Consider the following 25451-nt stretch of genomic DNA (forward strand, 5'->3'; position numbering starts at 1 on the left):
TATAGATGAAAATGTCATACTCTATAAATTTGTACCTCCATTCTCTTCTTCTTGGACTTCTCGGAACTGACCCATTCCCTTCTTTACTGGAGCCTCTTTGACTGTCCCAGATCACACATGGCCCCACTTGCCGCCTGGTCCATCATCAGCTGAGTCCCTCCTACCACCCCCCGCAGACAGAGCTTCCTAAGGACGGATGCTGAGCCCCATCCTTCTGTACCCCAAATGTACTGGATCAACACTTTAGATCATTGCAATGAACCTAACAACAAAACAAAGATCCTGAGTGAGGAAAATTGGATATTTCTGCTCATGTACAAAGATGGACGATGGAATAAAAAGAGAAATACATTGCTCTAGAATTAGAAGCCAAACTTTCTGCCCTGTAATTATGCATTGGTCACAGTTTTTCTTTGCATCTCTTCCCCCATGGCAACCTGGATGTGAGTGAACTATTGATAGTTGCTCTTTTGACCCCCATACAATATCAGCCACCCTCAAGTTTATAAATATAAATTAAAGTGGAAATGAACTCAAGGCAATTCAAATGGATAAGATCACGGTTCTTCAGATCCATTCAAGGGAAGGTTTTTGAAAATCCCTGGTGGGAATGTGATAATGACCTCCTCTGACTCTTAAGTGCCTGAATTCAAGCACCTGGTGTGGGTGAAGGCTGAGGCCTCTGTCACCTGGAATAAAGGACCTTCACCGTCCTGTCTGCCAGGTCTTGACTTTAAAACCTAAAGTGCTCACATCTGTGAGAGAAGCCCTCTGGCCTACTCTGCTCTCTTCCTGAGATCAGGAGCACAGAGCAATTTGCATATAAATTCAGCAGGCCTTGTCAGTCAGGCAAGCCTTCTGGCTTCACCACCTCAGGAGTGCCCAAAGAGTCCCTCTCTTGGGAAGAAGTGGAGCAGCTCAGCTAGGGAGCAAGAAACGGGTGGCAGAGGAACTTCCATCCTGGAATTAACGCCTACAGTCTGATTTTACTGCCCAGATTGCAAAGGACACCATAAAGTGAACTAATGGAGCAGGAAGCTGATGTAAAAGCAAGTAATATAACATTCTTTACGAAGATAAAGGTGGAGCATTTCAATAATCTTCCCCCACCCTCAAACTCACACTTTCAATAGCCTTTAAAAGCTTTGTGGGGCTTTCTAATCAGTGGGACTTAGGGTTAGAAGAGGAAAAGGAGATTCTAAGCAGTTTACAGTTTACGGTCTCACGGTGACGAACATTCCCTAAACAGACCGTAAAGGGCGGCCCGGAATCATACATCCATATCCGCATGCCCCAGAGCAAGTGGACCCCGCCGCGGACCGGGCCTTCTTACGGTGACGGGAGGAGAGTGTGTACACACCGAGCCTTCTCTCGCCCTGCCAGTCTTCTGCCCGCCAGTCCTCACGCTCGCTGCTGACGCTGGGGCAGCGGTGTGGGCGTGGGGTGGATGGTCTTTGCCTCCTCCGTCCAAGGATGGGGAATGGCTCCGGAGGCCCAGGTGGGTACCTACCTCCTCCATGAGGATGATGAAGGTGGCATTGTGCCCCTGCTCGGCCACCAGGCGCCCATCGTTTGTCACCACGTGGAGGCCCCGAGGGGCTTTTCCGGGACACAGCTGGGCCTTGGCAGAATACTTGTCTCTCAGTCCATCTGTGCAGTTGTTGGACACAATTCTCCGGTACCTGAGAGAAGTGACAGTTCAGATTAGCGGGGTTTCTGCGCGGTGTGTGTGTGTGTGTGTGTGTGTGTGTGTGTTTTAGAAAGTGCATGAAAGCAAAGCAAGAGAGATGTTTCTTGCAGCTGCTCCTAAAATCCAAGTCTCAAAACAAATGCTGAGGAATTGCTATCCCTCCATCTCATCTCGGGAAAAGTAGCTCCTAAAACATTATTATTGATCCTACCTGGTGAGCCATGGATCGGATCAGTGTCTAAACTAGCCAAGAAAAATCAATATCTGGGTCACACCCAACAGAATAAGCGGCAGACCACTGGCTGGGGGGAGAAGGAAAAGCAGGTACAGTTCCCTGGCAGGGCGGGGCCTCTTTCATTTCCCCAAGGCCTCCGTCAGCTTGCTCTGTACCAGAAAGCACTAGAACACTGGGTGTCGAACTTTAATTAATCGGGGGGCTCTTCCTGTCTTCTCTCCGTGCCCAGGATGTCATTTTTCCCTTAATACCTAATAGCCCTTATTCCAGAGCTGCTGGGCTATTCTGCAGCACATTTTTCTCTTTGCTAATACTTCGTGTCTTACCCAACACAAGTGCCAGCTTAGAAGCAAAGGTTTGAAACTCCATTTCGAAGTAAAATCACCTTGCCAAGGAGCTTGGCTTGGAAAAACATCCCTACAAAGCCGTATCACCCTCCATGACCACGACAGGTATCATGTCTACACTGATGACATGTCACTTGCTCTGTTGGTGTACAGATCTGACTTATATTCAGACATGATTTCTACATGCATCATAAACTGCAAACCTTTACTAAAATTAACATTTTATAAAATCTGACAAAATCACCATCACCACCTCCATCGCCTTACCACCATACCTAGCTTGTCTCCATTCATTCTGTATGTCAGGAATATCTAACCAGTCATCCATGCTGGCCTCTGCTGGTAGGCTCAAAACCAGAGAAACCCCATATCTTCTGGATGGTATTGGTCCTTCATTACACCTGACATTCCTCCCGGTGTCTCCCATTGCTGAACTACCTACACTAAACCTTCCTTCTTGCAGAGAATCTTGGAGGCAGTTCCTGGCCCACATGGTAACTGTTCACTGAGCTCATGTTGATGGTAGGTGATTTCCACACAGGGGTCTTTAGCACCTGAAATGTGGTTAATGTGGTATGTTACAATGATAATCTCTTTGCTGTATCTGGTTAAATAAATTATTCAAATTAAGCTCAACTTTTAAAACTTTTAAAATATGATCATTAGAAATTGTAAAATTATATGTGTTCCCCACAATATATTTCTTTTGTTCATCACTGGTTGAGATGATCACATTTCTCTAACCAGCTTACACTTTCTTGCTCATATTTCTTACAAGATATTTTTTACTGATGATAGATTATTTTGGTGAGTACCATGTCCTAATGCAAACCTAATACCTATTCTTTCTCTTTAACTTCAATTGATTATAAACTCAAGCAGGCTGAGGATCTCTAATGTAAGCCGACACTTCAGAAACCTGGAAGTATTTGTAGAATTCTATAGTGAATTCTTTGGAAAAAATGTGAATTGACTTTGCTTTTCACCTTCTTGATTTATTTGGCTAGCTACTTGGTGGTCTGGTATACCTAAATTGCTTAACATTGGGTCCCCTTATGCATTCTGCATGATTATGGGAGATATCCTAATGCAATTCTTTTCCAATGACATCCAAGGGATGCAAGGATTAGGAATTGAGTGGTCCAGGTGATCCCTTGTGACCATTATATCCCTCTTTCTCAAAATTTTTAGCACCTTTTCCTGTAACGTCCTATCTCCTTAAGTTCAAGCTGCTGGATTTACTGTTTGACTGGCTTACATTTCTAAACCAACAACACAATATGAAAGGGCCTAAAACTTTAGTCCAGACTCCAGGAGTAGCGCTCCTAGAATCAGATATTTGACTAAAAATATTATGTCTTTCAGAGTATCTCAGAACACTTAATATGCTTTTTTTCATCATACTTATTTTTCCGCTGTAAATATCAGGTGGGATATACCACTATCTTACACCCAGATAAAATAAAAGGAAAGGAAGGTGATTAGCTTGGCTAGGGTAATGGAAGATCCAATGGAAGAGGTGAGACAGAAGTCCAGAACATCTTAGTCCCATGACACCCACAGAGTGGTCTAGAGACAGACAAGATCATCATCATTCAGAAGATTAAAAATGAATCTTAACTTCACCCAGATCTCCCCAATCTGCAGCTGCATTCTAATAAGATCCTCAGATGACATGTGAGCACATTAGAATTCCAGAAGTGCTGGCTTTGTCCACCCATCCATTCGACAGATGTCTTCTGGGTCTCAGAGGCATCAAAGGAAGACTACACAGCACACCTCTAAGGAAAGTTTGAGTATCTGAGAGCAACTAATAAGCACACAAAGAGAGGAAGAGATGTACAACTGGAGAATTACTGAAAATAGGCCTTGACCTTTTTGTTCCAGAAGTTCCTCAGGATCAGACTTCTGAATTTTCATTACAAGTCTTGGTCATGAGTGTTTGAGAATTTACATTCATCTTCCACCAGTTTACTTCACCTGAGGCCCAAGGAATAAAGGCAACATCCCTTTTCAGGAGAGAAGTTTTACCAAACAGTAGCGTCTGCTGGAGGCAAATGGCAAAATGCACTGAAATCTGGGCAATCAGAAATTTCTTCTGATGCTTTCCAGAAAATGTACTCTCAAGCTAAACCCCTCAGCTTTCCTCCAAAGCTACTTGTCACAAACAAACTCCATTCACAGTCCACCTTCTGGAAGAGCAATGTATTTCCTTTGATTCTAATGCAAGGGAGGGGGGAAACAATGAGTTAAGTTCCTTCACGTGGTACTTACCCGGTGCTGTTAAGGTAACTTTGCCCAAGACTGCAGTCCTTTGAGGGGGACGCTGGGTTATACCAGAAAGCGGGGACACACTGGCTCTCTCCGTGTCTCTCATAGCCATAGTCACTGTTGGGAAAAGAAGTGTTGCAGAATGGTAAGTGTGTGCAAAGGCTAATGTACCCCCACCACACACACACGCACGCACGGGCCTATGCAAGTCCCAGTGCTATCCAAAAGCCGCAGCACACTTTCAACTGACCCCGGGGAGGACAAATGTTCATACTTTGGAAATGAATTATCAGATTTATAAGTAGTCCCAAGCTATTTGAAGTCCATTCTAGGGAAAAAGGAGTGGATTATCAAATCGAAATTCTAGGTTAGAAAAGTGAGTATTTAAATAATATTACAGGCACCCTGGTTTGAGTTGGCCCTGGAGGGCTGGTGTAATCATAAAAGCATATTTCTGGTCACAGTAGAATAATGAAGTAAATAGGCAACAACCAAGGAGATGACTATAAAGGTCAAGATACATTTCTATATTATGACTTCATATGCATTCTTCAAAAATGTGTTTCATATGCTTTATTTTCACTCTTTCCTGAAAACCTATCCTCCAGCAAATACAGATACACATGTGCATTTAAATACAAACAGTCATTCAGACTTTTATTGATTAGATAACACAAGAACCACATTTCCCTAAAGATGAAAGTATAGTGCTTTTCCATGTGTCTCTAAAACGTCAGCTATGATAGAATGAAGAAAGTGAGGTGTGCTCCCTTTTTCTCCCATATGCAAAATGAGTAACAGACTAGGGCAGGAATAGAAACCCCCATCTGAAGGCCAAAGGGGATTCCCATGCTTTGTGGAGTTCCTGGAGGGTCCCCAGGTGTTGCATTTGTCAAAGTGCCAGTGGGTGACATGGATTACTGTTGCCATACCCAGCCAGAGGTCACTGAGGGTGCCGTCTCCTGCAGGAGAATTCAGTTCATGCCTCTGTGTTCAGCATCCAGGCTTTCCTGAAACCCACACACTGGGCCACACAATCTGAACATCTGCGTACTGCCCCACCGGGTGTTAAGGAAACGTGGAACAGCTTCGGGAGTCACTTTTTGCATCCAGCCCCTCTCTCTTTTTCTGCTCCCATATTCTCTGAGCCAATATTTCGTGGAATCCAGCAGAAACACAGGCTTGGCAACGAGAGACACAGCACACCCCACACCTAGCTGGAGAACAGCACACTGCAGGAGGAAGCGCAGCACTAACTTGTCTAGTTCAGAAGGGCCAACTGAGCAACGAGACCCTGGATATTCTCTGCCCAGTCTGATCCCACCCCACGTTCCTCCACCAAACCCATAGCTGAACATGCCTGACCAGGCCTTCCAGCTCTCTTTATATATTTATATGAAATCCCTGGGGCTCTCTTGTGTTTAGTCATTTCTTACTCATTCTTCTTTAATATCTAGGTTGCGTGAAGCCATCCTTAATTCCTTAGACAAAATCTTTGGACTCATAATGTGTTGGAAAGGTAAATGCAAACTACAGAAGAGCAGAGATGTTTGTCCCCATTTTTCAGCACTGTCAGGTTACACCTAAGACACTGCAGGTGTGGACTAGAAAGTCACTGAGTGAATGGGTACTCTGCTTGCATTAAAACCAGTCTTACTAATTATCCCATTGTGTTGTGTCTGTTTCTGCAGGAGGGCTGTGAGTCCGTACTGATGCTCCGTGAGCACACACAGTGCTCAAGAGAGAACCAGAGGAAGTGAGAGAGGAGTTGAGATCCACACACAGAAAGGTAGAACTCAAGATCAGCCATGTTTTAATGAAAAGGGAAGAAAGGAAGGAGAAAGAAACATTTCTGCCAAGTAAAATGTTTGTCAAACCTCCTAGTCAACTACTGAGATCTCCCAGCCAGACATGGACTTAGTGTTTGCCAGCTTGCAAGAGCCCATGAGCTCTGAATGCTAAAATTTCACAAACTTTGCAGGCTAATTAATGGTAATTAAAGCCATTGTTAAAACTGAATTACATAAGATTTCTATTAGATTTATACATTTATGAATACTCAAAATGAAATTTCCTAATTGCTCTGTTGTATTTCATTATTACCATATATACTATACTACCCCTAAAATAATACATTAGCATATTATTTGTGTTCTTGCAGTCATTTACACCTATGTGTCTGTATGGCAGGAATACTGACTGTATAGTGTGGGGCTGCTTTCTGTCTCTCCTCTTTCTGCATTTGCTGGTGTCATACAGGTAGCTTGAACCTGCCATGGTAGGAATATGTACAACGAGCAGTATTTATGTGTTCCAAGACAGCCAGCAGTTAAATATGTACCTGCACACCACGGAATATACCGCTGTTTTTGTCCATGGGAACATTGAGCTGTGAGGTCTCTGCAGTTCTTCAGGAGCACACTCTGATCTCTTTACGAAGCGAGCCTGTTGAATGTCCTGCTGACCCCAGGAAATATGAGTACTCCATGAAGGAAGGATGCTCTTCTAAGCAGCTCTGGGAAGTGGAGAAATGTTTCAGTGCTGTTTGGGAAATGTAACTGTGCTCAGCAGTTCTGATCAGCTCTGCTACCCGTTAGTGATGCAGTAATTTAAAAAGGGTGCATCAGGCAGGCTGATTCGCCCCAAAGAGCAAAAGCACCTCATTAATATTTAACAACTTTAATGGAAACTGGCTGCCCCAGAGCCTTGGACTTCTTCATTAATTTCTGCTAAGTGTGTATTAAAACTGCTCACACTGTCCAACCTCCTTCCCAGCTCAGGAGTCGATATGATTTACACAAACAAGGGGCTCTGGCGGCCGTTCCAGGCCCTGTGGAAAGGTGCTCTGCTGAGCGCCTTGGACACAATGAGGCAGAAAGGCTGCTTGGCCTTGGGACGTGAGCGCCACCCATGCTGAAGCGCAGGAGCACTTTTCCTCAAGAAATAAGTCATTTCCCTGTGTTCCTTGATGGTAAAACATTTAGAATTTCTGAAAGTTTGGGGGAAATTTTGTTCAGTATCAGGAACATGTACATCTTGTAAAACCCATCCATCCATCCGAGGAAAGACCTTAGATTCTCAAGGAGGAACAGCCAGGGCAGTTCCGAGATCCAAAGTCCCTGCATGTCCGAATAGGAAGGGATGCTTGCACGCCTTTGCTCCAGTCCCTGTGGTTGTGGACCGGAAAGGAAAAGCCAAAAGAGCAAATAACTTGGCACAGGGTGGACATCGCTGATGGTGGCAGACGGAAGTAAATATCAGGACCACTGCTCTCTGTTCAGCATTAGTACAACACCCTGGGGCACCCATTTACCATCAGGGAGGGTCCGTGGTCCCCATGAATGACACTGTAAGACCCGTGGAGTCTAACCACAAAGTCACGGTCTCTTCTGAACCAGCTGCCGGGGCTGCCCGAGTCAGAGATCAGGCATAGCTCCAGGGCCGCTGCCGGACCTCTGCTTCCCCCAGCCACCCACGGGGTAGCTGAGAGGCCAGGGCTGGTGCTCCACACGGGCCTCTGGCTCCGGTTAGGACCTCATATAACTGGTAAATTTGAATTGGTCACAGAGTGAGCGCTCAAAACACAGAAGCAGCCACAACACCCACACCAGCAGTGGATTGATAATCAATGTCACCGTCATCCAGCTCAAGTGTAGGCCTGCGTACAGCCATATAAAAAGACATCTGTATCCGAGCCATTTCTGAAACTGTTCGGAAAACCCAATAATCATCCCTGAAATATTTCTCCTAGTCCAACCTTATTCTGTGTATTTGCCTCATCCCTTTAACTCACCCAAAGCTTTCTCATGTGCCTGCGGTCTTTATGACAGTCCTGTGTCCATTTCTGTGAAGGTCTCCTTTTTCCTTAACGCCTCTCCAGTAAGTCTGTATGACCCTCCACCACCTCCTAGGCAGCCTTCTATGCTAACATCCGCCCTCGGTGATCTTTATTCCCAGTAGAACTTGCTATAATAACAGAAATGTTTTATATGTATCCTGTCCAACATGGTAGCCACTAACCAGCATATCTAAGGAATTGATTTTTAAATTTCATTTCACTTTATGCCAATAGTCACATGACTAGTGGCTACTACCATTATAATGGACAGTGTAGTTTTGGCCCATAAAATTCAGAACTTAATTATATTTTTATTACTCTCGGTTAGGCCTTCTTTTAGTGCAGTAACTCTTGTTAATAAACTCTTTAGACATTGTTTATTATCTTGTTTATACTTTGGGATGACCACTATACAGGCGACATGCTTGCTTGTGTTCCACATGCACAGTACTAAAGCCTGAGTGGATTTTAGACACATCCGAATTTATGTGCTGTGGCATCCCCAAGTCTCTCTCCCTCTGTCTTCTATCTGTGTCACCACTTTCTGACTTTGCTGTGAAGATCAGTGCCACACTGGGGATTGAGAGTAGCCACTCAGAGTCACATTCCAGAGTCAGAAAGCTATCATCGGGGTAAATTAACCTATGTCTCCAACTCTACCTATACAATACATGTAACAGCAACTCTCCTCTCAGGAGTTGGTCGAGGCAGGTAAGTAGGAGAACAGATGCCTGAGACTTGGTACAATGCCTGACAGGCGCTCAGCAGAGTTAATGCTTGGTGAGCAAGCCACTAGGCGAACGATGAAAAAAAGACAGCCCACACTGGTTTCTCGCCGATCAAATGTCCTACTCCACAGGAGCCCCTGTGGGACTTCAGAGAAAGCCCTTTTGCTTCCTTTTCTGACTACCCACAAGGCTCTGACGATCTCAATTCTCAAGGAGAATTTGCTCCTGGCTCCTCACTAGTACCACGGAGGTAGCTGCAAAGTATCTCTCTGGTGTAAGCTTGAGGCTGGGGGGATAGGAGGCACTTAAGTTGAAGCATCAGCAATTATGCAATGTTCACCACTATGACTGATACTCTCTTGTGAATGTTGTGGAAACTAGTGACCTGCTACAGATAAATGCTTCTGAGAATCGATACACCTCCTCTCTAAACACAGACGGGACATAGGTAAAAATTACCCTCCCTCTGTGTTTCTCAATGCCTCTACCCAAGTGAAGGCACTTAATCCACTTTCCCCAGCCTTCAACCCCCCTAAACTAGGTTACTCCCTGCTGCCTCTGAGACTTAAACTTGGCATGAGACAGTCAAATGAGTGCACCCTGATTTGGTTTAGGGAAACAAATGAATGGAGTGTACAGATAATCGCTTGGGCTCACTGAGCTGAGCACCTCAGGTTCCTGGGCTAATAGTACTTCCTGATAGGGAGATCACTCAGGAAGGGAGAAGGCCAGGAACTCTTGCCACACTGATCTCTTGCATAAGTGTTAAAGACCAAGAGACAAATAATATTTGATGAAAAATTATAATTTTAAACCAGCAGTGATGGTGACTGAAGTGGACTTCAAAACAATAAAGACAATTTCAAATATTCATCCCCATTTCCCCCCTCCACACCATTGTAAATAATACAGAAAATTCAGAAATCAAAAACTGCTTCTTTTATGCTCAGGAATGGTGAAAGAAATGCACTCTAGGCCCTATGATTTTCTTGCTGCTGCTCTGCAGTTAAGAGCACTCTATAGCATCCAACCTTGTGTGCCTGTGGACCGTCTCAGACGAAAGTAACCCTCCAACTCCTTTCTAACGCAAGGTGTGATTGAGCACAGAAATGTAAACCTACCATCACTCACATAGAAAAGAAAATCTATAAAGTCTTCTAGGAGACCATGTGTCTATTACAGTTGCAGCACCAAAGGTCCGTCCAGACTACTTCCCTGGAAATTGTTTTGCAGTTAATGAAACATTCTATACTAAAGTTCATCAACAGCAATAAACATAGGTCACTTGGAGGTGAGCTTTAATTTTAGAGTAACTGCGCATGGAGACCCTATTTCTTCTGAACACAAAGAAAATCTAAACTAATAAGACTTGCTTGATTTCTTGAGAAATGATGTCATAGGTGACAGACTGGGGGATTTACCAAGCCCCGAGTTTGAATGCCAGCTCTTCCGCTTTCCTGTGTAACCTTGGTCAAGTAACTTATGGAGAAGATTCTCATTCCCTTCTCCTTCATTTGGCAACAGGAAAGAAGCTGAGAGAGCAGACCTTGGACCTGGGTGACATGTCTACCAATGCTAATGTGAGACCCACAGGATGCCTCCCAAGGGAGTCCTTCCCCCACCCCCTGCTCTACTTACAGATGGATTCTGACAGCCACCCCCAAAGAAGGGCTCAGGAACACCTCAAGCAATGCCACCAACATTAAAACAAATGGATTGTACTCACAGGTACTACTTGGAAGACAGTGCTTAATGGAATGAGTAAGCTCTGGCTTATCTGCTAAGACTATGACAGGGACCACTTAATAAGCCTGGAGTACAAGTTTCACATAGCACATCAGCAACAGTCCCTGTATGTTGTATGACTACTGACTAATGGCTCCTCTATAACAATGGTGTACATCCATTCTCTTATTTACTCATTTACTTCTCCCTAGAACCTAATGAGATACACGTTATATATATTTTTATTTTGTGGCTAAGGAGCTGAAGTCACAGAGATGAAGAATAAAATCCCAAGATCAACATCTGAATATTTGCACTGGGGCTTTTATTCAAACCAGTAAATGCTAATGGAATTGCTGAAGGAAAAACACATCTGTTACAGTCTTGTTCCTTATTTGTGTGGCCTCTCAGCAATGGGTGAAGGTCTACTACGGCTCAGAGAGATAAAAGACAACAAATCTCAGTGATGCGTGGACACCCGTGTTTGCAGCAACACAATAATGGCTAAATCTTGGACACGTCCTACACGTGAATGGATAAAAAATGTGGTACTTATACACAATGGAGTACTACTCTGCCATAGAGAAGGATAAGTCTGAGTCATTTGTAGGAAAATGGATGCAGTTTGAGACCAGCATATTAAGTAAAATAAATCAGGCACACAAGTTTAAATATTGCATAACTACTCTTCTATGAGAAACCCAAAGTATAAATAATTTAAAAAATAAAAGATAGACAATAGAAAATAGGGAGACAGATTCCTTGCAAATGGAAGTGGATCTAGAGATGGAGGGAGGGGGAGGGGAAGGAGAAGGTAATATAATAATTAAGGCAGGTTAAGTGCACACATCTACTCCCTCAGATGGATGTAGACACTACATACTGTAAACATGCACCAATAAAAGGGTAGAAGTGCAGATGGCCAGCAGACTTCGAGCAGTCCTTACGCTGTGTAGATGGGCCCAAAGGCTTTGACACAGAGGGGTTCTGGAAGGAGAGACTGCAGAGTCACTGATGGTATCCTTCTGGGGTAAGAAAGAGTAAGCAAGTCCTGCTGGGCTTTCTATTCAGCCACCCAGTGGATAGCTGGGTGTGTTACTGAGGCTGGAAAAGCTGCCCAGAACTTCTTCCACTGAGGGATTCGAGAAGAGCTCTTCTTTGGCCACAGTAAGTTTGACCCCTGTCAGCAAATCCAGAGATCTATGGCAAGTCAGAACACAGACATATATCTCTGTCTAAGGCGAGAAGAGGCATGACTGGAGGGAAACACCCGGAATGTGCCAGTGAGTGACTGGTTAAGGTAAGATTTAAATCTCCACAGGCGAGAACTTCGGGTGTAGGGACAAAGGGCTTGCTAACACGTGTGAGGGCCTAGGTTTAAAGTAAAACAAAACAACAGAACACAATTAAGTAGGAGAGTCTGAAGATTCCCAAGACAAAGAAATGATCAGTAGTTGAGCAGACCAAAATGCTAATTGCCCTAATTTGAACATTGCACCATGTATACGTATACAAGCTATCATGCCAAATGCCATAAACATGTACAAATATTGTATGTTCAAGTAAAAATTAAAATATAAATGAAAGAGCGATGACAGAGAGTTCGCATGGAAACACAGCTTGAGTGAATGTGTGAGGAGGTGACTCCAGGGCAGCAGCTTTCTGAGCCCACCCCCTGGAAGAGTCCAAGGAGAAGGAAGTGCTCAGGGGGAGGATTCTGAGACAGAGGAGCTTCTCCCCGTGAGGGAGCCGCAGCCTGTCCTTCCTCCAGCGACCCGGACCTCACACCTGTCCTACTAGCCACGCCCCAGCACACTTCCCACCTCTGGGATGGCCTTCCTCACTAACTCCATCTACACACACACACACACACACACACACACACACACAAACACACACGAACATCCGGCTGTAGATGGTGATTAAAAGCCAAAGGACTCACCACTCGAAGTCCCAGTCAGTGCAGACACAGGGTTCTGAGACCACCGACCCTGAGTAGTCCCGGCCTAGGGCACACTGAGCTCCTGGCTTGCGTTTCTTGAAGATTTTCCTTTCTCCCATGACACAAGGTTCTCCCTAAAAGGAAAAGTCCACAGTGAGAAAGCAGAAGAGCAAACAGGAGGGGATGTGCGTCAGTTTCTCAACAAGGATCATTAGTCTTCTCGTTCTCTCATAGTCAGTCTAGGTAGCAATCTTATTCCCACTAACTAGGACATTCCAAGAACCAGAATGTTAATCTCTTACTACAGCACTGGAGGTGCACCATGGGAGGCTGGCTCACTGCCTGGCTCCACCCTCCTTATCCCACAAGGTCTCCATCAGGTGATATTCTCTTGTCCCCCACATGGCAGGGAGATGAGTGAGCCACTAGGGTGCGTCCTAGCTGTCTGCTATTTGCTTCCCCACAGATGAAGCCAAATCTCCAGCTTACCACCATCTCCTCTCTCCAGGGCAGCTCCGCGACCTCGGTGAGTAACTAAGATTCTAAGGTGTTGCTGGGCTGAGTGTGTCCAACCCACCCCCTGAAACCCCCACCGCAGCCTGGGTGGCCCATTATCGCCCTCCCCCACACAGGAAGGCCCTCGAAGGCCACACCCAGTGTGCACAGCACCTCTCCCAAGGCCAGCACGCCCCACCCTGCCCACCCTGGCTGTACCTGATTGAGCAGGTGCCATGTCTGATAGTCCTCCTTGGTGCAGCGCCGGCTAAAGATGGAGTTGTAGTCTACTTTCACCAACTGCCACTCGGAGCGGAGGCTGAAGTGGCCAAAAACTCTAAGTGTTTAGGAGAGGATGGGGAGACAACCAGAGAGGGTTCACAGTCAGCCAGCAGCGCACCAAGACGGGAGGAGGAGCAGGACTCCACTGCAGCCAGTCCTTCTGTTCTTCCAGAGGGAGAACAGAACAGTCCCAGTGTCCTCGCTGCCCCAGCATGTTGGCATGTCATTCACAGTGGGTTTCATTACAGTGGGCTTATTTTTGTGTGTGCAAAAGTAACATACATGTTCTATAGGAAGCATTAAGAGGTAGACAGCATAGAGAAATAAAAAATCCACCGGACGGTCCACAGTCCCTTAGCTACATGAGACCACTGCTCACATTTTGACACACAGGCTTCTTCCTTCTACTCTGCAAGCACTGGGGTTCTATCTACCTAGGTGCACTGATGAGAACACAGAATTCTCATCTGTAGAGTGTGTGTGTGTGTGTGTGTGTGTGTTTTGGGAGACTGGGAATGGATTTTCCAAAGTATGACCTCTCCAATGGCAAAATCCTGTAACTGCATCATATGTATTGTGTGTGTGTACCAGGGATCAAACTCAGGGACTCATACTTGCTGGCAGACACTGTGCCACTGAGCTACATTCCCAGCCCCTAAGTGTGTTCTAGTAGAAATTCCAACTGCCTAACTCACATTAATGCTCACTTTCTCTCCTCCTTCCCTGAAAAATCCTACCAGTCTCACAAAAGGAACTCATATTTATGTATGGTAAAGAAGCAAACCATCTGTGTGAAACAGATAATCAATACTGAACTTTTCAAAGCCCAGCTGTTGATAGCCCTATAAATATGAATGATCAATCGTTTCTAGAAAAATAGAAAGCAGTGATCATCCATATCCCACTTGGGTGGCATGTTTTGCAATTACAAAGCAAGGCATCGATCACAGCAGTGTAAGAGGGGGGCCAGGCATGCCAGGAGCCTCAAGCAATGGAAGTTGTTCAAGGAACAGGATGGCTTGTGTTTCAGCAAGACTCAATCACACTTCACACTACCAGCCAGGATTCTGCTGTCCCCCAGTCAAGTAACTTTTCATGGAACATTTCTGTCTCCTATCGGAAAGATGAAGATGAAAAAATGATGGAATGGGAAAGAAACGGGATTATTTTGATAGATAAGACTTAAAATGCATCTTAGGAAACAACTTTGAATGTGTTACCAGATAAGAGTTAAACAAAATTGGGGGAGCCTTATCTAAAATATGATTAACCAGATATTGTGGAAGAGACTGAGTATCCCCTTAAGTAAAGCTGAATGATCTTTGTGTGACACTTTCCTCAGCAATGGGTAGCAGAGGCCCTGAGCCTAGAACATGAGCATGGGTGGATAATACTGTGTGGAGCAGTGAACCTGTCTCTCCCCTGGGCCTCTCTGTTTTCTTATATTCTTGCTAAGTCCAGTGGTTTCCAAGTCTCAGACATTGACAGCAGATCATCTACTAAGGAATTTCCAACTTCTAATTCTGAATTCATTCAAAGGTGAAAACAATAAATAAAGGTGTAAGTCAGCTCATTTTAAATCTTTGACAAAATAGCTACTTCTTATAAATTTCTACTTGAAGAGAGGAGAACTAAACTGGTAAGCTCATCACAAAAACACAAGAGTGGCGGAGCAGACCTTAACAAACGTCTTCTTCCTCCTCTATCCAGTTTATCAAAATCCTCCCACATTCAATGCCACTTTGCCTGGTACGTCTTCCCCAATTAACCAGTTCTGAGTAGCAGGACGGAAGTGATGCCAAAGCAAACACTTCTGGTTACTATAAACAGTTTAGTTATTTCATGGATCATGCAGTATTTCATGTCAGACTAAGCCTATTCTTTTCTATGAAAAGATTACTAGGTGGAGAGAAGAGGGAATTACAGTGGCATATGATTTACTTGAATGTCCACAAGGCAGCTGACAGGTGTGACACAGCAGTTCTGAAGAAAAGATGAAAAAACGAGCCAGATGAAGTAAAATTATTTGGCTGAATAGCACCTAATTAAAGTATTAAAATCAACCAGGAGGGAAATGCCAGGAGTCATCTGTCATCTGCTCTTTCTTATTCATTATTTCCATTAACGACTTGAAGACATGAAAATAATGGTCATCGATGGAAATTGAACTTTCTGTTAACACAAAGCTGGAAGAAACCGTCGATACACTTGATGGCAGAATCAGGACCCAAGAAGGTCTTGACAGTCTAAAGAGATAGGCTGAATTTAATAAGATGTGATATAACAGGGAGAAATGTCAGATCTTTCCTCTGACATAAGAATCAGATATTAAAAAAAAAGCAGACTTGGGACAGTTGAGGTTAAAGAATAATAAGAATATCAGTTTTAGATTCTCTCCTATACAATGTGATCAATATAAGTACACACTTCAGGGAGACCTGAAATACTTAAAGATGATCTTGAAATGAACTGGCAGAATTGAACACATTAATTAGAATAAAATAAGCAATATCCTGAGCTCTTCTACATTAGCCAGATCACAAAGAAAAATTGTGGTTAGTTTTGGATATTACCATTTGAAAAGGACATAGACTAAGTGTTTCAACCTATAGTACACGTGTGGGGCTGGGGTGGGGACAGTGCATTTTGAATTCACTGAAATTTTAATAAAAACACGTTTAAATATCTTTCTTTTTATCAGATTATTCAAAGGAGTTCATCATTCTCAAAGTTTAAAGACTAATGAAAAAAGAGTGATCAAGATAAGATGAAAGATGCAGGGTCCAATAGTGGTCTCCAATAAGATCTACCCAGGCTTGTTTCCTGGAACTGGGAATGTGGCTTCAGTGGGGGAAAAGGGGTCTTTGCATATGTGACTAAATTAAAGACCTTAAGATGAGATCATTCTGGATTATCAAGATGGCCCCAAATCTAACGACAAGTGTCCTGGTAACAGACAAGACGGAGACAGACATGCATTGAGAAGAAGGTCATAGGAAGACAGAAGCAGAAATCGGAGTGACTCGGCCAGAAGCCAAGAGACACCTTGAGTCACTGAATGAAGGCAGAAATAAAGAACGAATTTTCCCCTCCAAGCCCAGAGGAAGCACAGCCCTGATGACTCTAATTTTGAACTCTGGCCTCCTGAACTGTAAGACAATAAACATCTGTTCTTTTAAATAGAATGATTTGTGGTGATTTGTTACAGCAGCACGCGTGGTTCACACCTCATTTCATCTCTCTGTGCAAGAAGTGCCTTAAGTACTATCTGTGGAAAACCTGCACCTATCTTACAAAAGGGAAGGGGAGGTAAGGACAACGGTGACATTCTGTGATGTTTATAAAATGTCTTTCTAACAAAATTGCCTACAGAGCAAGGGATGGTCTAGAATTAGTGAAGAGAACTTCAAGCTCACATCTGACCATGTGGCAGGGCTGATGCTTAACAGCATGCGGGGGTTATGCAGATGCACACTGGCTGAGCCTCTCAGGGTGCCCATGTTTTTGGTTTTCCCACCTCTTGGGGATGTCTGCTTCTGATCTCAGAGTGCTCTTTTCATGACTGAATACAAGAACAGGTGCTGAGTCAGAACCTGAGGATGACTTCAGATTCTTTGCTGTTTTGGCATCTGCATTTTGTTTTTTGGCATTTATCTCAGAATTCCTTATTCTGTGTTTTCAAGGTCTTCTCCAAAACTGTAAACCGATACACTCATATTTTCACTTGGGAGTATGCTAGTCTGCTTTCCCACGAGATTACTTTCATATTCCAAAAGCAGAATTATAATCCCTGAAATGCTGTTCGGATTATGAGTTTTGCTTATTTTCTTAATGGTCCCTACCTACAACCAGTGGGGTAAAACCCGTTCATAACTCTCAGACATGAGCACGCTTCGCACCCTTCCACTCACTCTCAACTCCAGGAAGACCACAGCTCACTGTGGCTCCATCCCTCTCCATGGTGCCCCACTGACTCAGGCATGCGGTCCCTCTTCTGCATGAGTCTAGCTTCCTCAAGTCTGTTCAATGCTGTATTCATTCCCTGTTAATCCAGCTAAAGCTATGGAAGTGGGAGAAAGCACAGACAAGGAAAATATAGCAAAATACGCAGAGGATACAACAAGGACTAATTCATGCTCAAGTACTTCTCGTCCCTTTTCATAAATGCCCATGGAACACATGTTCAAATTCACAATAAGATCTGAGGAAATGAGACCCCCTGAGATATGACCATCTTCAGAAACCATGTCCATCCTTTGGGGGGATAAACACTGAAAAGGTCCACCTGGTCTTGAATTAGGAAAAAGGAAGGCCCAGCCTGTTTGTAATGAATAATACTTTAAAAACCCATCAAGTTCTCAGATAAAAGTTTCTCATTAGCTGAACATATTTTTCTAAAGTTAAAGAGCTCATTGCCAACAAAGTAGGTACAGCACACTTCTCATTCCTGCAGTATCTTTTGGAAAGAACAAAGCGGTTCATTTATCAATTGAAGATGAAAACCCACGAGATGAGCTGGATGGAAGAACCAAAGGCATGGAGATTCTTTCAAAGGATAATATGATTCCAACACAGGTGCTATCTTTTAAAGGACCTTCTGTGATGTTTCTGGCAACACTGAGCTCTCTTCCTTCAGAAGCGCAAATGACCCCATCCTCGGAAGCTCTCTTAGAGGGTGCGCGGGTACAGATTGTCCAAAACAGACTGTCATTAACACACTCAGGACATCTAAGCATCTGCATTTCTCATACTCTCAGGCGATGGTACTGAGCACTCTGAGAGCCTCTACTCTACACCAGGGCTCCGAACTTAATTTTCTTCTCTCTGACCAAATCTTTGTCAACCAGTTTGAAAGCTTGTTAACACTGGGAATACTACTTGTACTTGCATCTTTGTACCCTATAAAGAAGCACAGTACCTATTTAAAGTAGCTGTCCTACACAGAATGGTTAATTGATCATTGAGGAGCAATGGATATTCTAAATGGTGGAGTTTTATTCTCAAGTCTTCAGCAAAGACAAAATAATTTCTGACATGCATAAATCCACTGTTCTCAATAGTCCCACTTCCTTGGAATTACCACAATAAATTATTTTGCCCTCGTTCTTCAGAAATGTATTCCTGGCCCACTTTCTTAACTGAAAGAAACATAATCACCACCAGAGTCAAAAGTCCATCCTGTTAGACAATGTGTGTAAAGATCTGAACATGCCATGCCTGTAGACAACAAATGGTCACTGTCATCACCTTCATTTTCATTGCTGGAATCCCTACAGACTCAGAGTCCCTTGTGCAAGGCACACAGCAACCCTGGATGCTGGGCTTTCCTGTGTGTGTGTCTGTGTGTGTGTGTGTGTGTGTGAGCTCCTCACTGAGCCTGGGAGGAAGGGGACATCTACACAAATACAGAAGGCTGCTGGGAAGCAGGTAGCTCACTCTGAGGCCCCCCTAAGGAAGTTACTACTACCCACAAGAACGAAATAAATGAATTCTGTGAGCCATTTCTCACTCTATGGATTCTCAGGAAAAAAAATCAATTAAAATTTATTACTTCTGTTTTTCTTTTTCCTTTTCCTTTGCCACATGGATTTCTTTTTGTGTGAGACTGTTCGCCTCTGCTCCAGATTCCTCTTCTTGGACCCTACAAACCTACAAACAGGCCATATTTATCATTAGAAAATCTCCCCTGGTGTTACTGTGACTCTGATCACCAAAGGTCTGCCGTGCTCTTGTAGCCCTGCTTCACTTTTACTGTACTGGGGGTCTGGGCTCAGTGGCAAGGAAGCCATGCAAGGTAACCGAACATTTGGCTTTTTATTAGTCCTCCTCCACCAGAAAACCAGGTAAGTGATTTTGAACAAAGCATTTCTCTCAAGGCTTGCATTTCTTTATAAAAGGAGAGTATTAATTAGTAACATATAGTCAAAAGGATGGGATGTAGAATATGGCCTTTCAATACAACCCCTAAGAGTTTATTTTCTTTCAGTAACGTCCGTGTCTCCTTCCAGGAGCACCAGCCATCCGTCTCCCAGTGACCCTCTCTAGATGAAATATTCATCCATTACACTAATTCATCTTTGTGTCCAGCAGCACTTCTTTTATGTAACAGATGCTCAAAAAATACAGTTCTAGGTTGGTTAATGAATAAAAGTAATCTAACAAAATCATTCAGGTCTTCCAAAATTGGGGCAATAGCTTTCTCGGCCCTTCTTACGGGGTCAAAGAACATGGCTGAGGAAGGTGTCCTTTGGGGTTTCGAAGGATAAGAAAAATCTCCGTGTGGGGAGAGGAAGCAGCTGCTCTGTTCCTGTCATCCCGGATGGTGCTGGGATTTCCATGACAAATGTGATTTCCTGGGATGCTAAATAACACACCTTCTCTAATCTACCACTGCGACCAGAGCAAGCCTTTCTGGGAAGAGAATGATTAATTTGAGGGAGGGTGGTGGCTCACAAAAATAAAAGACTTCATTAGAATTCCATACAAGAGAAGGTTAGCTACTCATTAATTAAATGATTTCAAATGGGATCTCAGTATATAATTGCTATAATTTAGGTGGAAACAATGTCATGCTAAGTGTAATTAGAGACGGGTACACTGTAAAGATGTTTACTTCCTTATAGAAGAAAAGCTCTAGATCACCTGACTCACCCTGCATAGTCATCTGATTCTTTTTTCAGTCCCCAATCATGCCAGCCTTTACAGATAATTATGAAAGCTGAGAGAAGTTTCTAGAACAGTGTAGTGATCATGACCCTTCAAGAAGGGAAGGAATCCTTCAAGGAATAATTACCAAGATGCCACTAGAAACGTTAAGCAGGAAGAAGAGGCACTGGTGTGAGTCCCATGAGGTAGATGGGCCGGCAGATGGAGTTCTGGGGGCTTCTGGTCTGACTCAACTAAGACCAGACGATGTGGTCACCAACTTTCGATCAAGACACCCCTTTCCTTTCTTCAGTGACCTCCCCTGGATCTTGAATTCTTTCAATCCTGATCCTCTATTTTCATTTGCCCAATTTCATCTTTAGATGGGGCCAAGCTGAGTTGGAGCTCCTTCTGGATGATTTTCCTCTTCCTGCATTGCCTCCATGGACTTTTCCATCACTGGGACAGAGTCCTCTGTCTACATCAGCTGGGAGCAAGTCCTCAATTTGGTTCTTGCTTAACCGCCAGACTGAGTCGTGATCCTTCTACTGCACTTCTATAAAATCTCTCACATCCACTAGTTCCATTCAAATCCCCCTCCATGCCTCGGTAGCAGTGCTCACCCATATAGTCATCTTTGCAACTCTGACCTCTGGGTAGAAGATTCCCAAGGGACTTTCTCATGCTCTCGAACCGTCACATGATTTACTCAGGAATATCACAGGAAGGATTTTGAACTTGAGTCTCCCACATTGGCCTCCATCTACTTTTGTATGTTGTGTTCTCTCTCAGTATCTTGGGCTCAAACACAATTCCATTTTGTTCCACTGATAGATGACTTCCTGTCTTCCTACTGCCTACTTTTCTTCTGCCTGGGATGCCTTTCTATCCATCTTGTATTGTTATAACTTTATTATTTAATTGAGCCGCATAGAGAGACTGTATCTCATGATAACCAGCTCTTGGGAGGTAGCCTGGACTTTGCATGTGGCCCAGTAGACAGTCAGTTTTAAAAAAAAGTCATTAACTGTTTGGTTGAGGAAAATATGCATCCTCCATTCACTGAGAGGAAGGCTCTATACAGGTCTTTCAAATAAAGCTTTCTAAAAATTTTCATATCCAAAAATCATACTAACTTTTTTGATGGTTTAATCTCTTGGTTTCTAAGTGAGGTTTATTAAAAGATTTCCTATACGATTATAAACATTCCATTTTTTCTTGTATTTTTATGTGTGTATATGATGTAATCACAAAACTGTACACGTTTTGAGATTATTCCATGTTCTTAATGGGCTATTCTCAGTTTAAATTTACATGCTACCTTTTCTGTTATGACTCCTATAATCTTTCTTCTTTCTCACTTCCTTTGCTTCCTAGGAAGAAAAAAGCTCCTTCTGAATTTCTGTAGCGTTTTAGTGGTAGTTTAGGTATGGCCTTAGCATATCCAGCATGTACCGAAATTCACAGACATATACATAAGTGTCTTATCCTCATTGGTGGCCTTTAAAGTCTTGGAAGCCTGCATAAGGCTGTACCTTAGGCATCACATGTGCTTGTCATATATGTACTGCCTGGGAGGTGGCAGAATGGATGAAGTGGTTCTGCACAGATGTGTTCTCATCAGACAGGCCAAGATGTGAGCCCCACCCTGAACCTATGGAGAATTCCCCACTCATTTTACACTTCAGTTTCCTTGTGTTCAAAATGAAGACAATAAGAGTATCTAGCACAGTTCTGAGGTTGAAATACACTTTCAGTGTAAATCAAGAAATTAATACTTTAAACATCTTGTAATACTTAATCTTGATTTTTTCATATTTTGTTAGATGCCTGAGAATTCTGTGGCTAAAAAGTATGCCTTTATATCTTTACAATGTCCACAAGACTTTGCAAATGGTGGGTAGTCTATAGAAGTCAACATAGTAATAACAACAACAACACCAATAACAGTGAGAATTAATCGCACTTAGTGTATGCTAACCACTTTGCATGGATTACCTCTTATCATTTAGTATTCCCATTTAACAGATGAGGAAGCTGAACCAGAAAGATCTTACATAACTCATCCAATGAGGTTATGTGGCAAGCAAACAACGGAGTCATGAGTGAAGCTGAGACATTTCGGGTCATGACACTAATGCAATTCACAGTCCCGGGCACTCAGCAAGGTTCACTATTCCCCAGTGCTCTAGGGCTCATTAGCAACCATATGACCACACAGTGTGACACTGAGCTCCAGGCACGGGGGCTCTTACTGCTAGCTCTGAATAGCCGGTTGGCACACAAGGCAAAAATGCCATGTGATAAATAAAATTGAAAGCACATTTTGAGGAAGAAGGAAGAAGTCATAGAGAAGCTGAAACTAGAAAGTTCCAATTATGGGCCTGTTTGTCTCAAAGTCTAAAGTAGCTACTGTGTGGGGAATTATGTACTTGACCCTGAAGCATGGCAGCCTTTACAGGCTTGTTCTCCTGTTGGGAATCACTGAGACCTTGAAGGAACAAGCAGGATTACAAGTCTTAAAACTAGACCCTTGGCCTGATTACTTCACATGCTAGCCATGAAGCTAAGGCCCACATTCGACAGTGGCCTGCTAGGGAACACAAAGAAACAGATCCCAAGTCTTCTGACACCCTGTGCTTTGGCCCACACTGATGGTTTTTCATGGGATACACTGTTACCTTAGAGGTCAAGTCACAATGTGACACATGTGACTGCAGGACCATGAATACTTGCTCACTTGAGGAATTTAGAGCAGAGAAGTGATCCCATCTAGGAATTCCCTAAACTGGAGTAGGTTTCAGCCAAAACCAACTATCCAGATTTTCCTGGCTTTCTCCCAGGCTCCTGTGTGTAAGGGTGCTCTGGGTTTCCCAGGCTGTGGCCTGCCACTCTGGAGCTATGCTGTACTCTACCAGGTCCTTCTCTGCTATGCTGTGATGTGCCAATCCATTGCATAGCCTTTGTTTTCATCCTGTTGAATCAAATGAACCTCAAAATGACACAGATGATGATGGATTCTGGCCTCTGGGGAATGAGCTTGCTCACTGCCAGAGACAGCTTAGCTTTTCTTACTGAGCCCCTGAGGTGGAGGAAGGTCAGAGATACTAGAGTGATGGAGTTCAAGTTGAGCCTCACAAGTGACCAGCAAATAGGAGGGCAGACATAGCCCATCAATTTGCAAATAAAGGAAATCCTCTATGTGCCCCAGGGAAGAACAGAAGTTCTCTCATTGATGTAAGTGTTATCCCCATTGATATATAGATAAATGTGCTCCGAGTTCACTGCTCTGCAGAGAACTCATCAGGCTACATACAATTTTCCCTATTGACACACTGGATTTATTTCTCATTTCTCTAAGTAAATAGTTAAACCTGCTGTGGATTCCAGTGAGTCACATACCATTTTATCTGCCACTTCCATCCAGGACTCAGAATTAGACATTGCTAGGAAACCACAAATCCCAACTCAATCCTTTTACTGAGTTTTGACTCCTTTCACTGGTTAGTTGTCATTAATTTGAGAGCAAATTATTAGAAACCTGGAAAACAGTTCTGAAATGCCTGCAGATTTATGATGAAGTCATTTCATAAAAGGTCACAGGCAACCCTGCTATAATTAAATCTTTCATTAATTTTAAAAATACACAATAACTTACAAATGTGGCATAAATTAACCAGATGACCTTGAAGAAATTATTTAGAGTAGGGCTTCATCAGAAGCCACTATCTAGCAATTTCAAGAATTTTTATGTTAAGAATAAGATTCCTCCCTTTTACATAATATTTTTTATTGGCTTCCAGCCATATGTTTATCTGAAATGATTTAGTAGAAAGTTATTCAGAGCATTCGTTAGTCCTGGGAAGTAATGGTAGTTAGTTAAGACTTTCCCTTTCTCTAGGTTACAAGTTCAAGGTGGAGTAAGTGGTGTACACCGTCTGTCGTGGCTGTGTCTCCATGTCTCCCCAAAGCCTCTTGCAGTCATAGGTGGGGCTTTTCATAGGTGGCTGGGTCTGGAGTGTGTGATGCTGGAATTGATTCACGGTGTGTTGCTAGGATCAAGGGCACTAGGATTAAGGGTGTGAGTGCTGCCCGCCCTGAGTACCCTGGATAAGATAAAGGGATAGAAAGACACTGTTAAGGTTTCCTTGTTGCTTTTGCTACTGTGTGGGTGCCATGAACTGTTTCTCCTCTGTGAGGCCCCTCTGCCGTGCCACCCTGCCCTGGAGGCAGCTGATTATGGACTGAAACCTCTACACATTGTGAGCCAAATAAATCTTTCCCCCTTTAACTTCAGGTGTCGGGTATTTTGTCTCAACAGTGAGTAACTAAGATACCATCATTGGCATAAACTTAAATGCAGCCCTTTCCTCTTCCTATCTGGACAATGATATTTTATGTATATATTTTGATAAATGATGTCCCTCTTGTTCATTTTAAGGGAATGCATTCTCGTTATAAAACACATTTCAAAAGTATAAAAATCTGTAAGTGTGAAAATAAAGGAGCACTGGAGGAATTGTTCTTAATAGTCTGTGATATTTTCCTCTATTCACTGACATGCTAGGAGATAAGCAATAATTAGAAACCATGGCCAAGGCTAGAACACCTGCAGGTCAGAAGTACCCTGAGCTGTAAGGCGATACTATCTCCTCACCTCTCTCCTCTTCACTCTTTCTCTATCTGCCTCTCTCCTCCTCTCCTTCTCTCTCTCATATATACACACATATGCACCCACTGGTACCATTACAGAAACTCAGACTTGGATTATAAATCAGATACTATAAAAACTTGAGCGGAAATAAACCTCATACATAACTGCTTTCCTTCACAAGGGATAGAAGAAGCTTGTAGAATATAAACTTCCTCTCAACAGAGACCTTGATTATGCTGTTCATGCGCTAGCCAACTTTTAGAACTCTTAGAACAACACCTACCTCGCAGAAAGCTATCTGTACATATTGTCAAATAAAGAGATAATTGTTCTTGTAATAGCAACTTGATACACGTAGCCTCTCAAGTCCTCTATTAAATGTTCCTACAAGAGTTCAATTCTCTGTGAAAGGCCCGGCTGCCTGTGCCTGCTTTTGCCTCTGCCTCGACAACCTCTCTTTCCACGTTTCCATGCAGCAAGCCACAAAGGATGGACCTCAAATCAAAGCTGAAAGAGCAGTGTCCTGGGAAGGCCAGCCCTGTGCAGACAGCAGCTGTTGTTCTTCAGAATTCAGGCCTCAGCCATGGGTACTGGTGTGC

The 25451-nt window shown here is 43.4% G+C and overlaps 1 protein-coding gene across 1 annotated transcript in view; it reads right to left on the reverse strand.

Moving 5' to 3' along the window:
* Sorcs3 (sortilin related VPS10 domain containing receptor 3) overlaps window positions 1-25451 on the reverse strand; it is a 568351-nt gene that overhangs the window by 32261 nt on the left and 510639 nt on the right. Inside the window, exons 15-18 of the mRNA XM_004866511.3 lie at window positions 13491-13608; window positions 12777-12910; window positions 4547-4660; window positions 1511-1682 (exon numbers count right to left, since the gene is read on the reverse strand). Coding sequence (XP_004866568.2) covers window positions 1511-1682; window positions 4547-4660; window positions 12777-12910; window positions 13491-13608 — 538 coding nt within the window. The remainder of the gene's footprint in view (window positions 1-1510; window positions 1683-4546; window positions 4661-12776; window positions 12911-13490; window positions 13609-25451) is intronic.

This window comes from Heterocephalus glaber, unplaced genomic scaffold, assembly GCF_053883595.1.
Source record: "Heterocephalus glaber isolate CG9 unplaced genomic scaffold, H.glaber_assembly_v1.0 deba00001498, whole genome shotgun sequence".
Classification (NCBI taxonomy): domain Eukaryota; kingdom Metazoa; phylum Chordata; class Mammalia; order Rodentia; family Bathyergidae; genus Heterocephalus; species Heterocephalus glaber.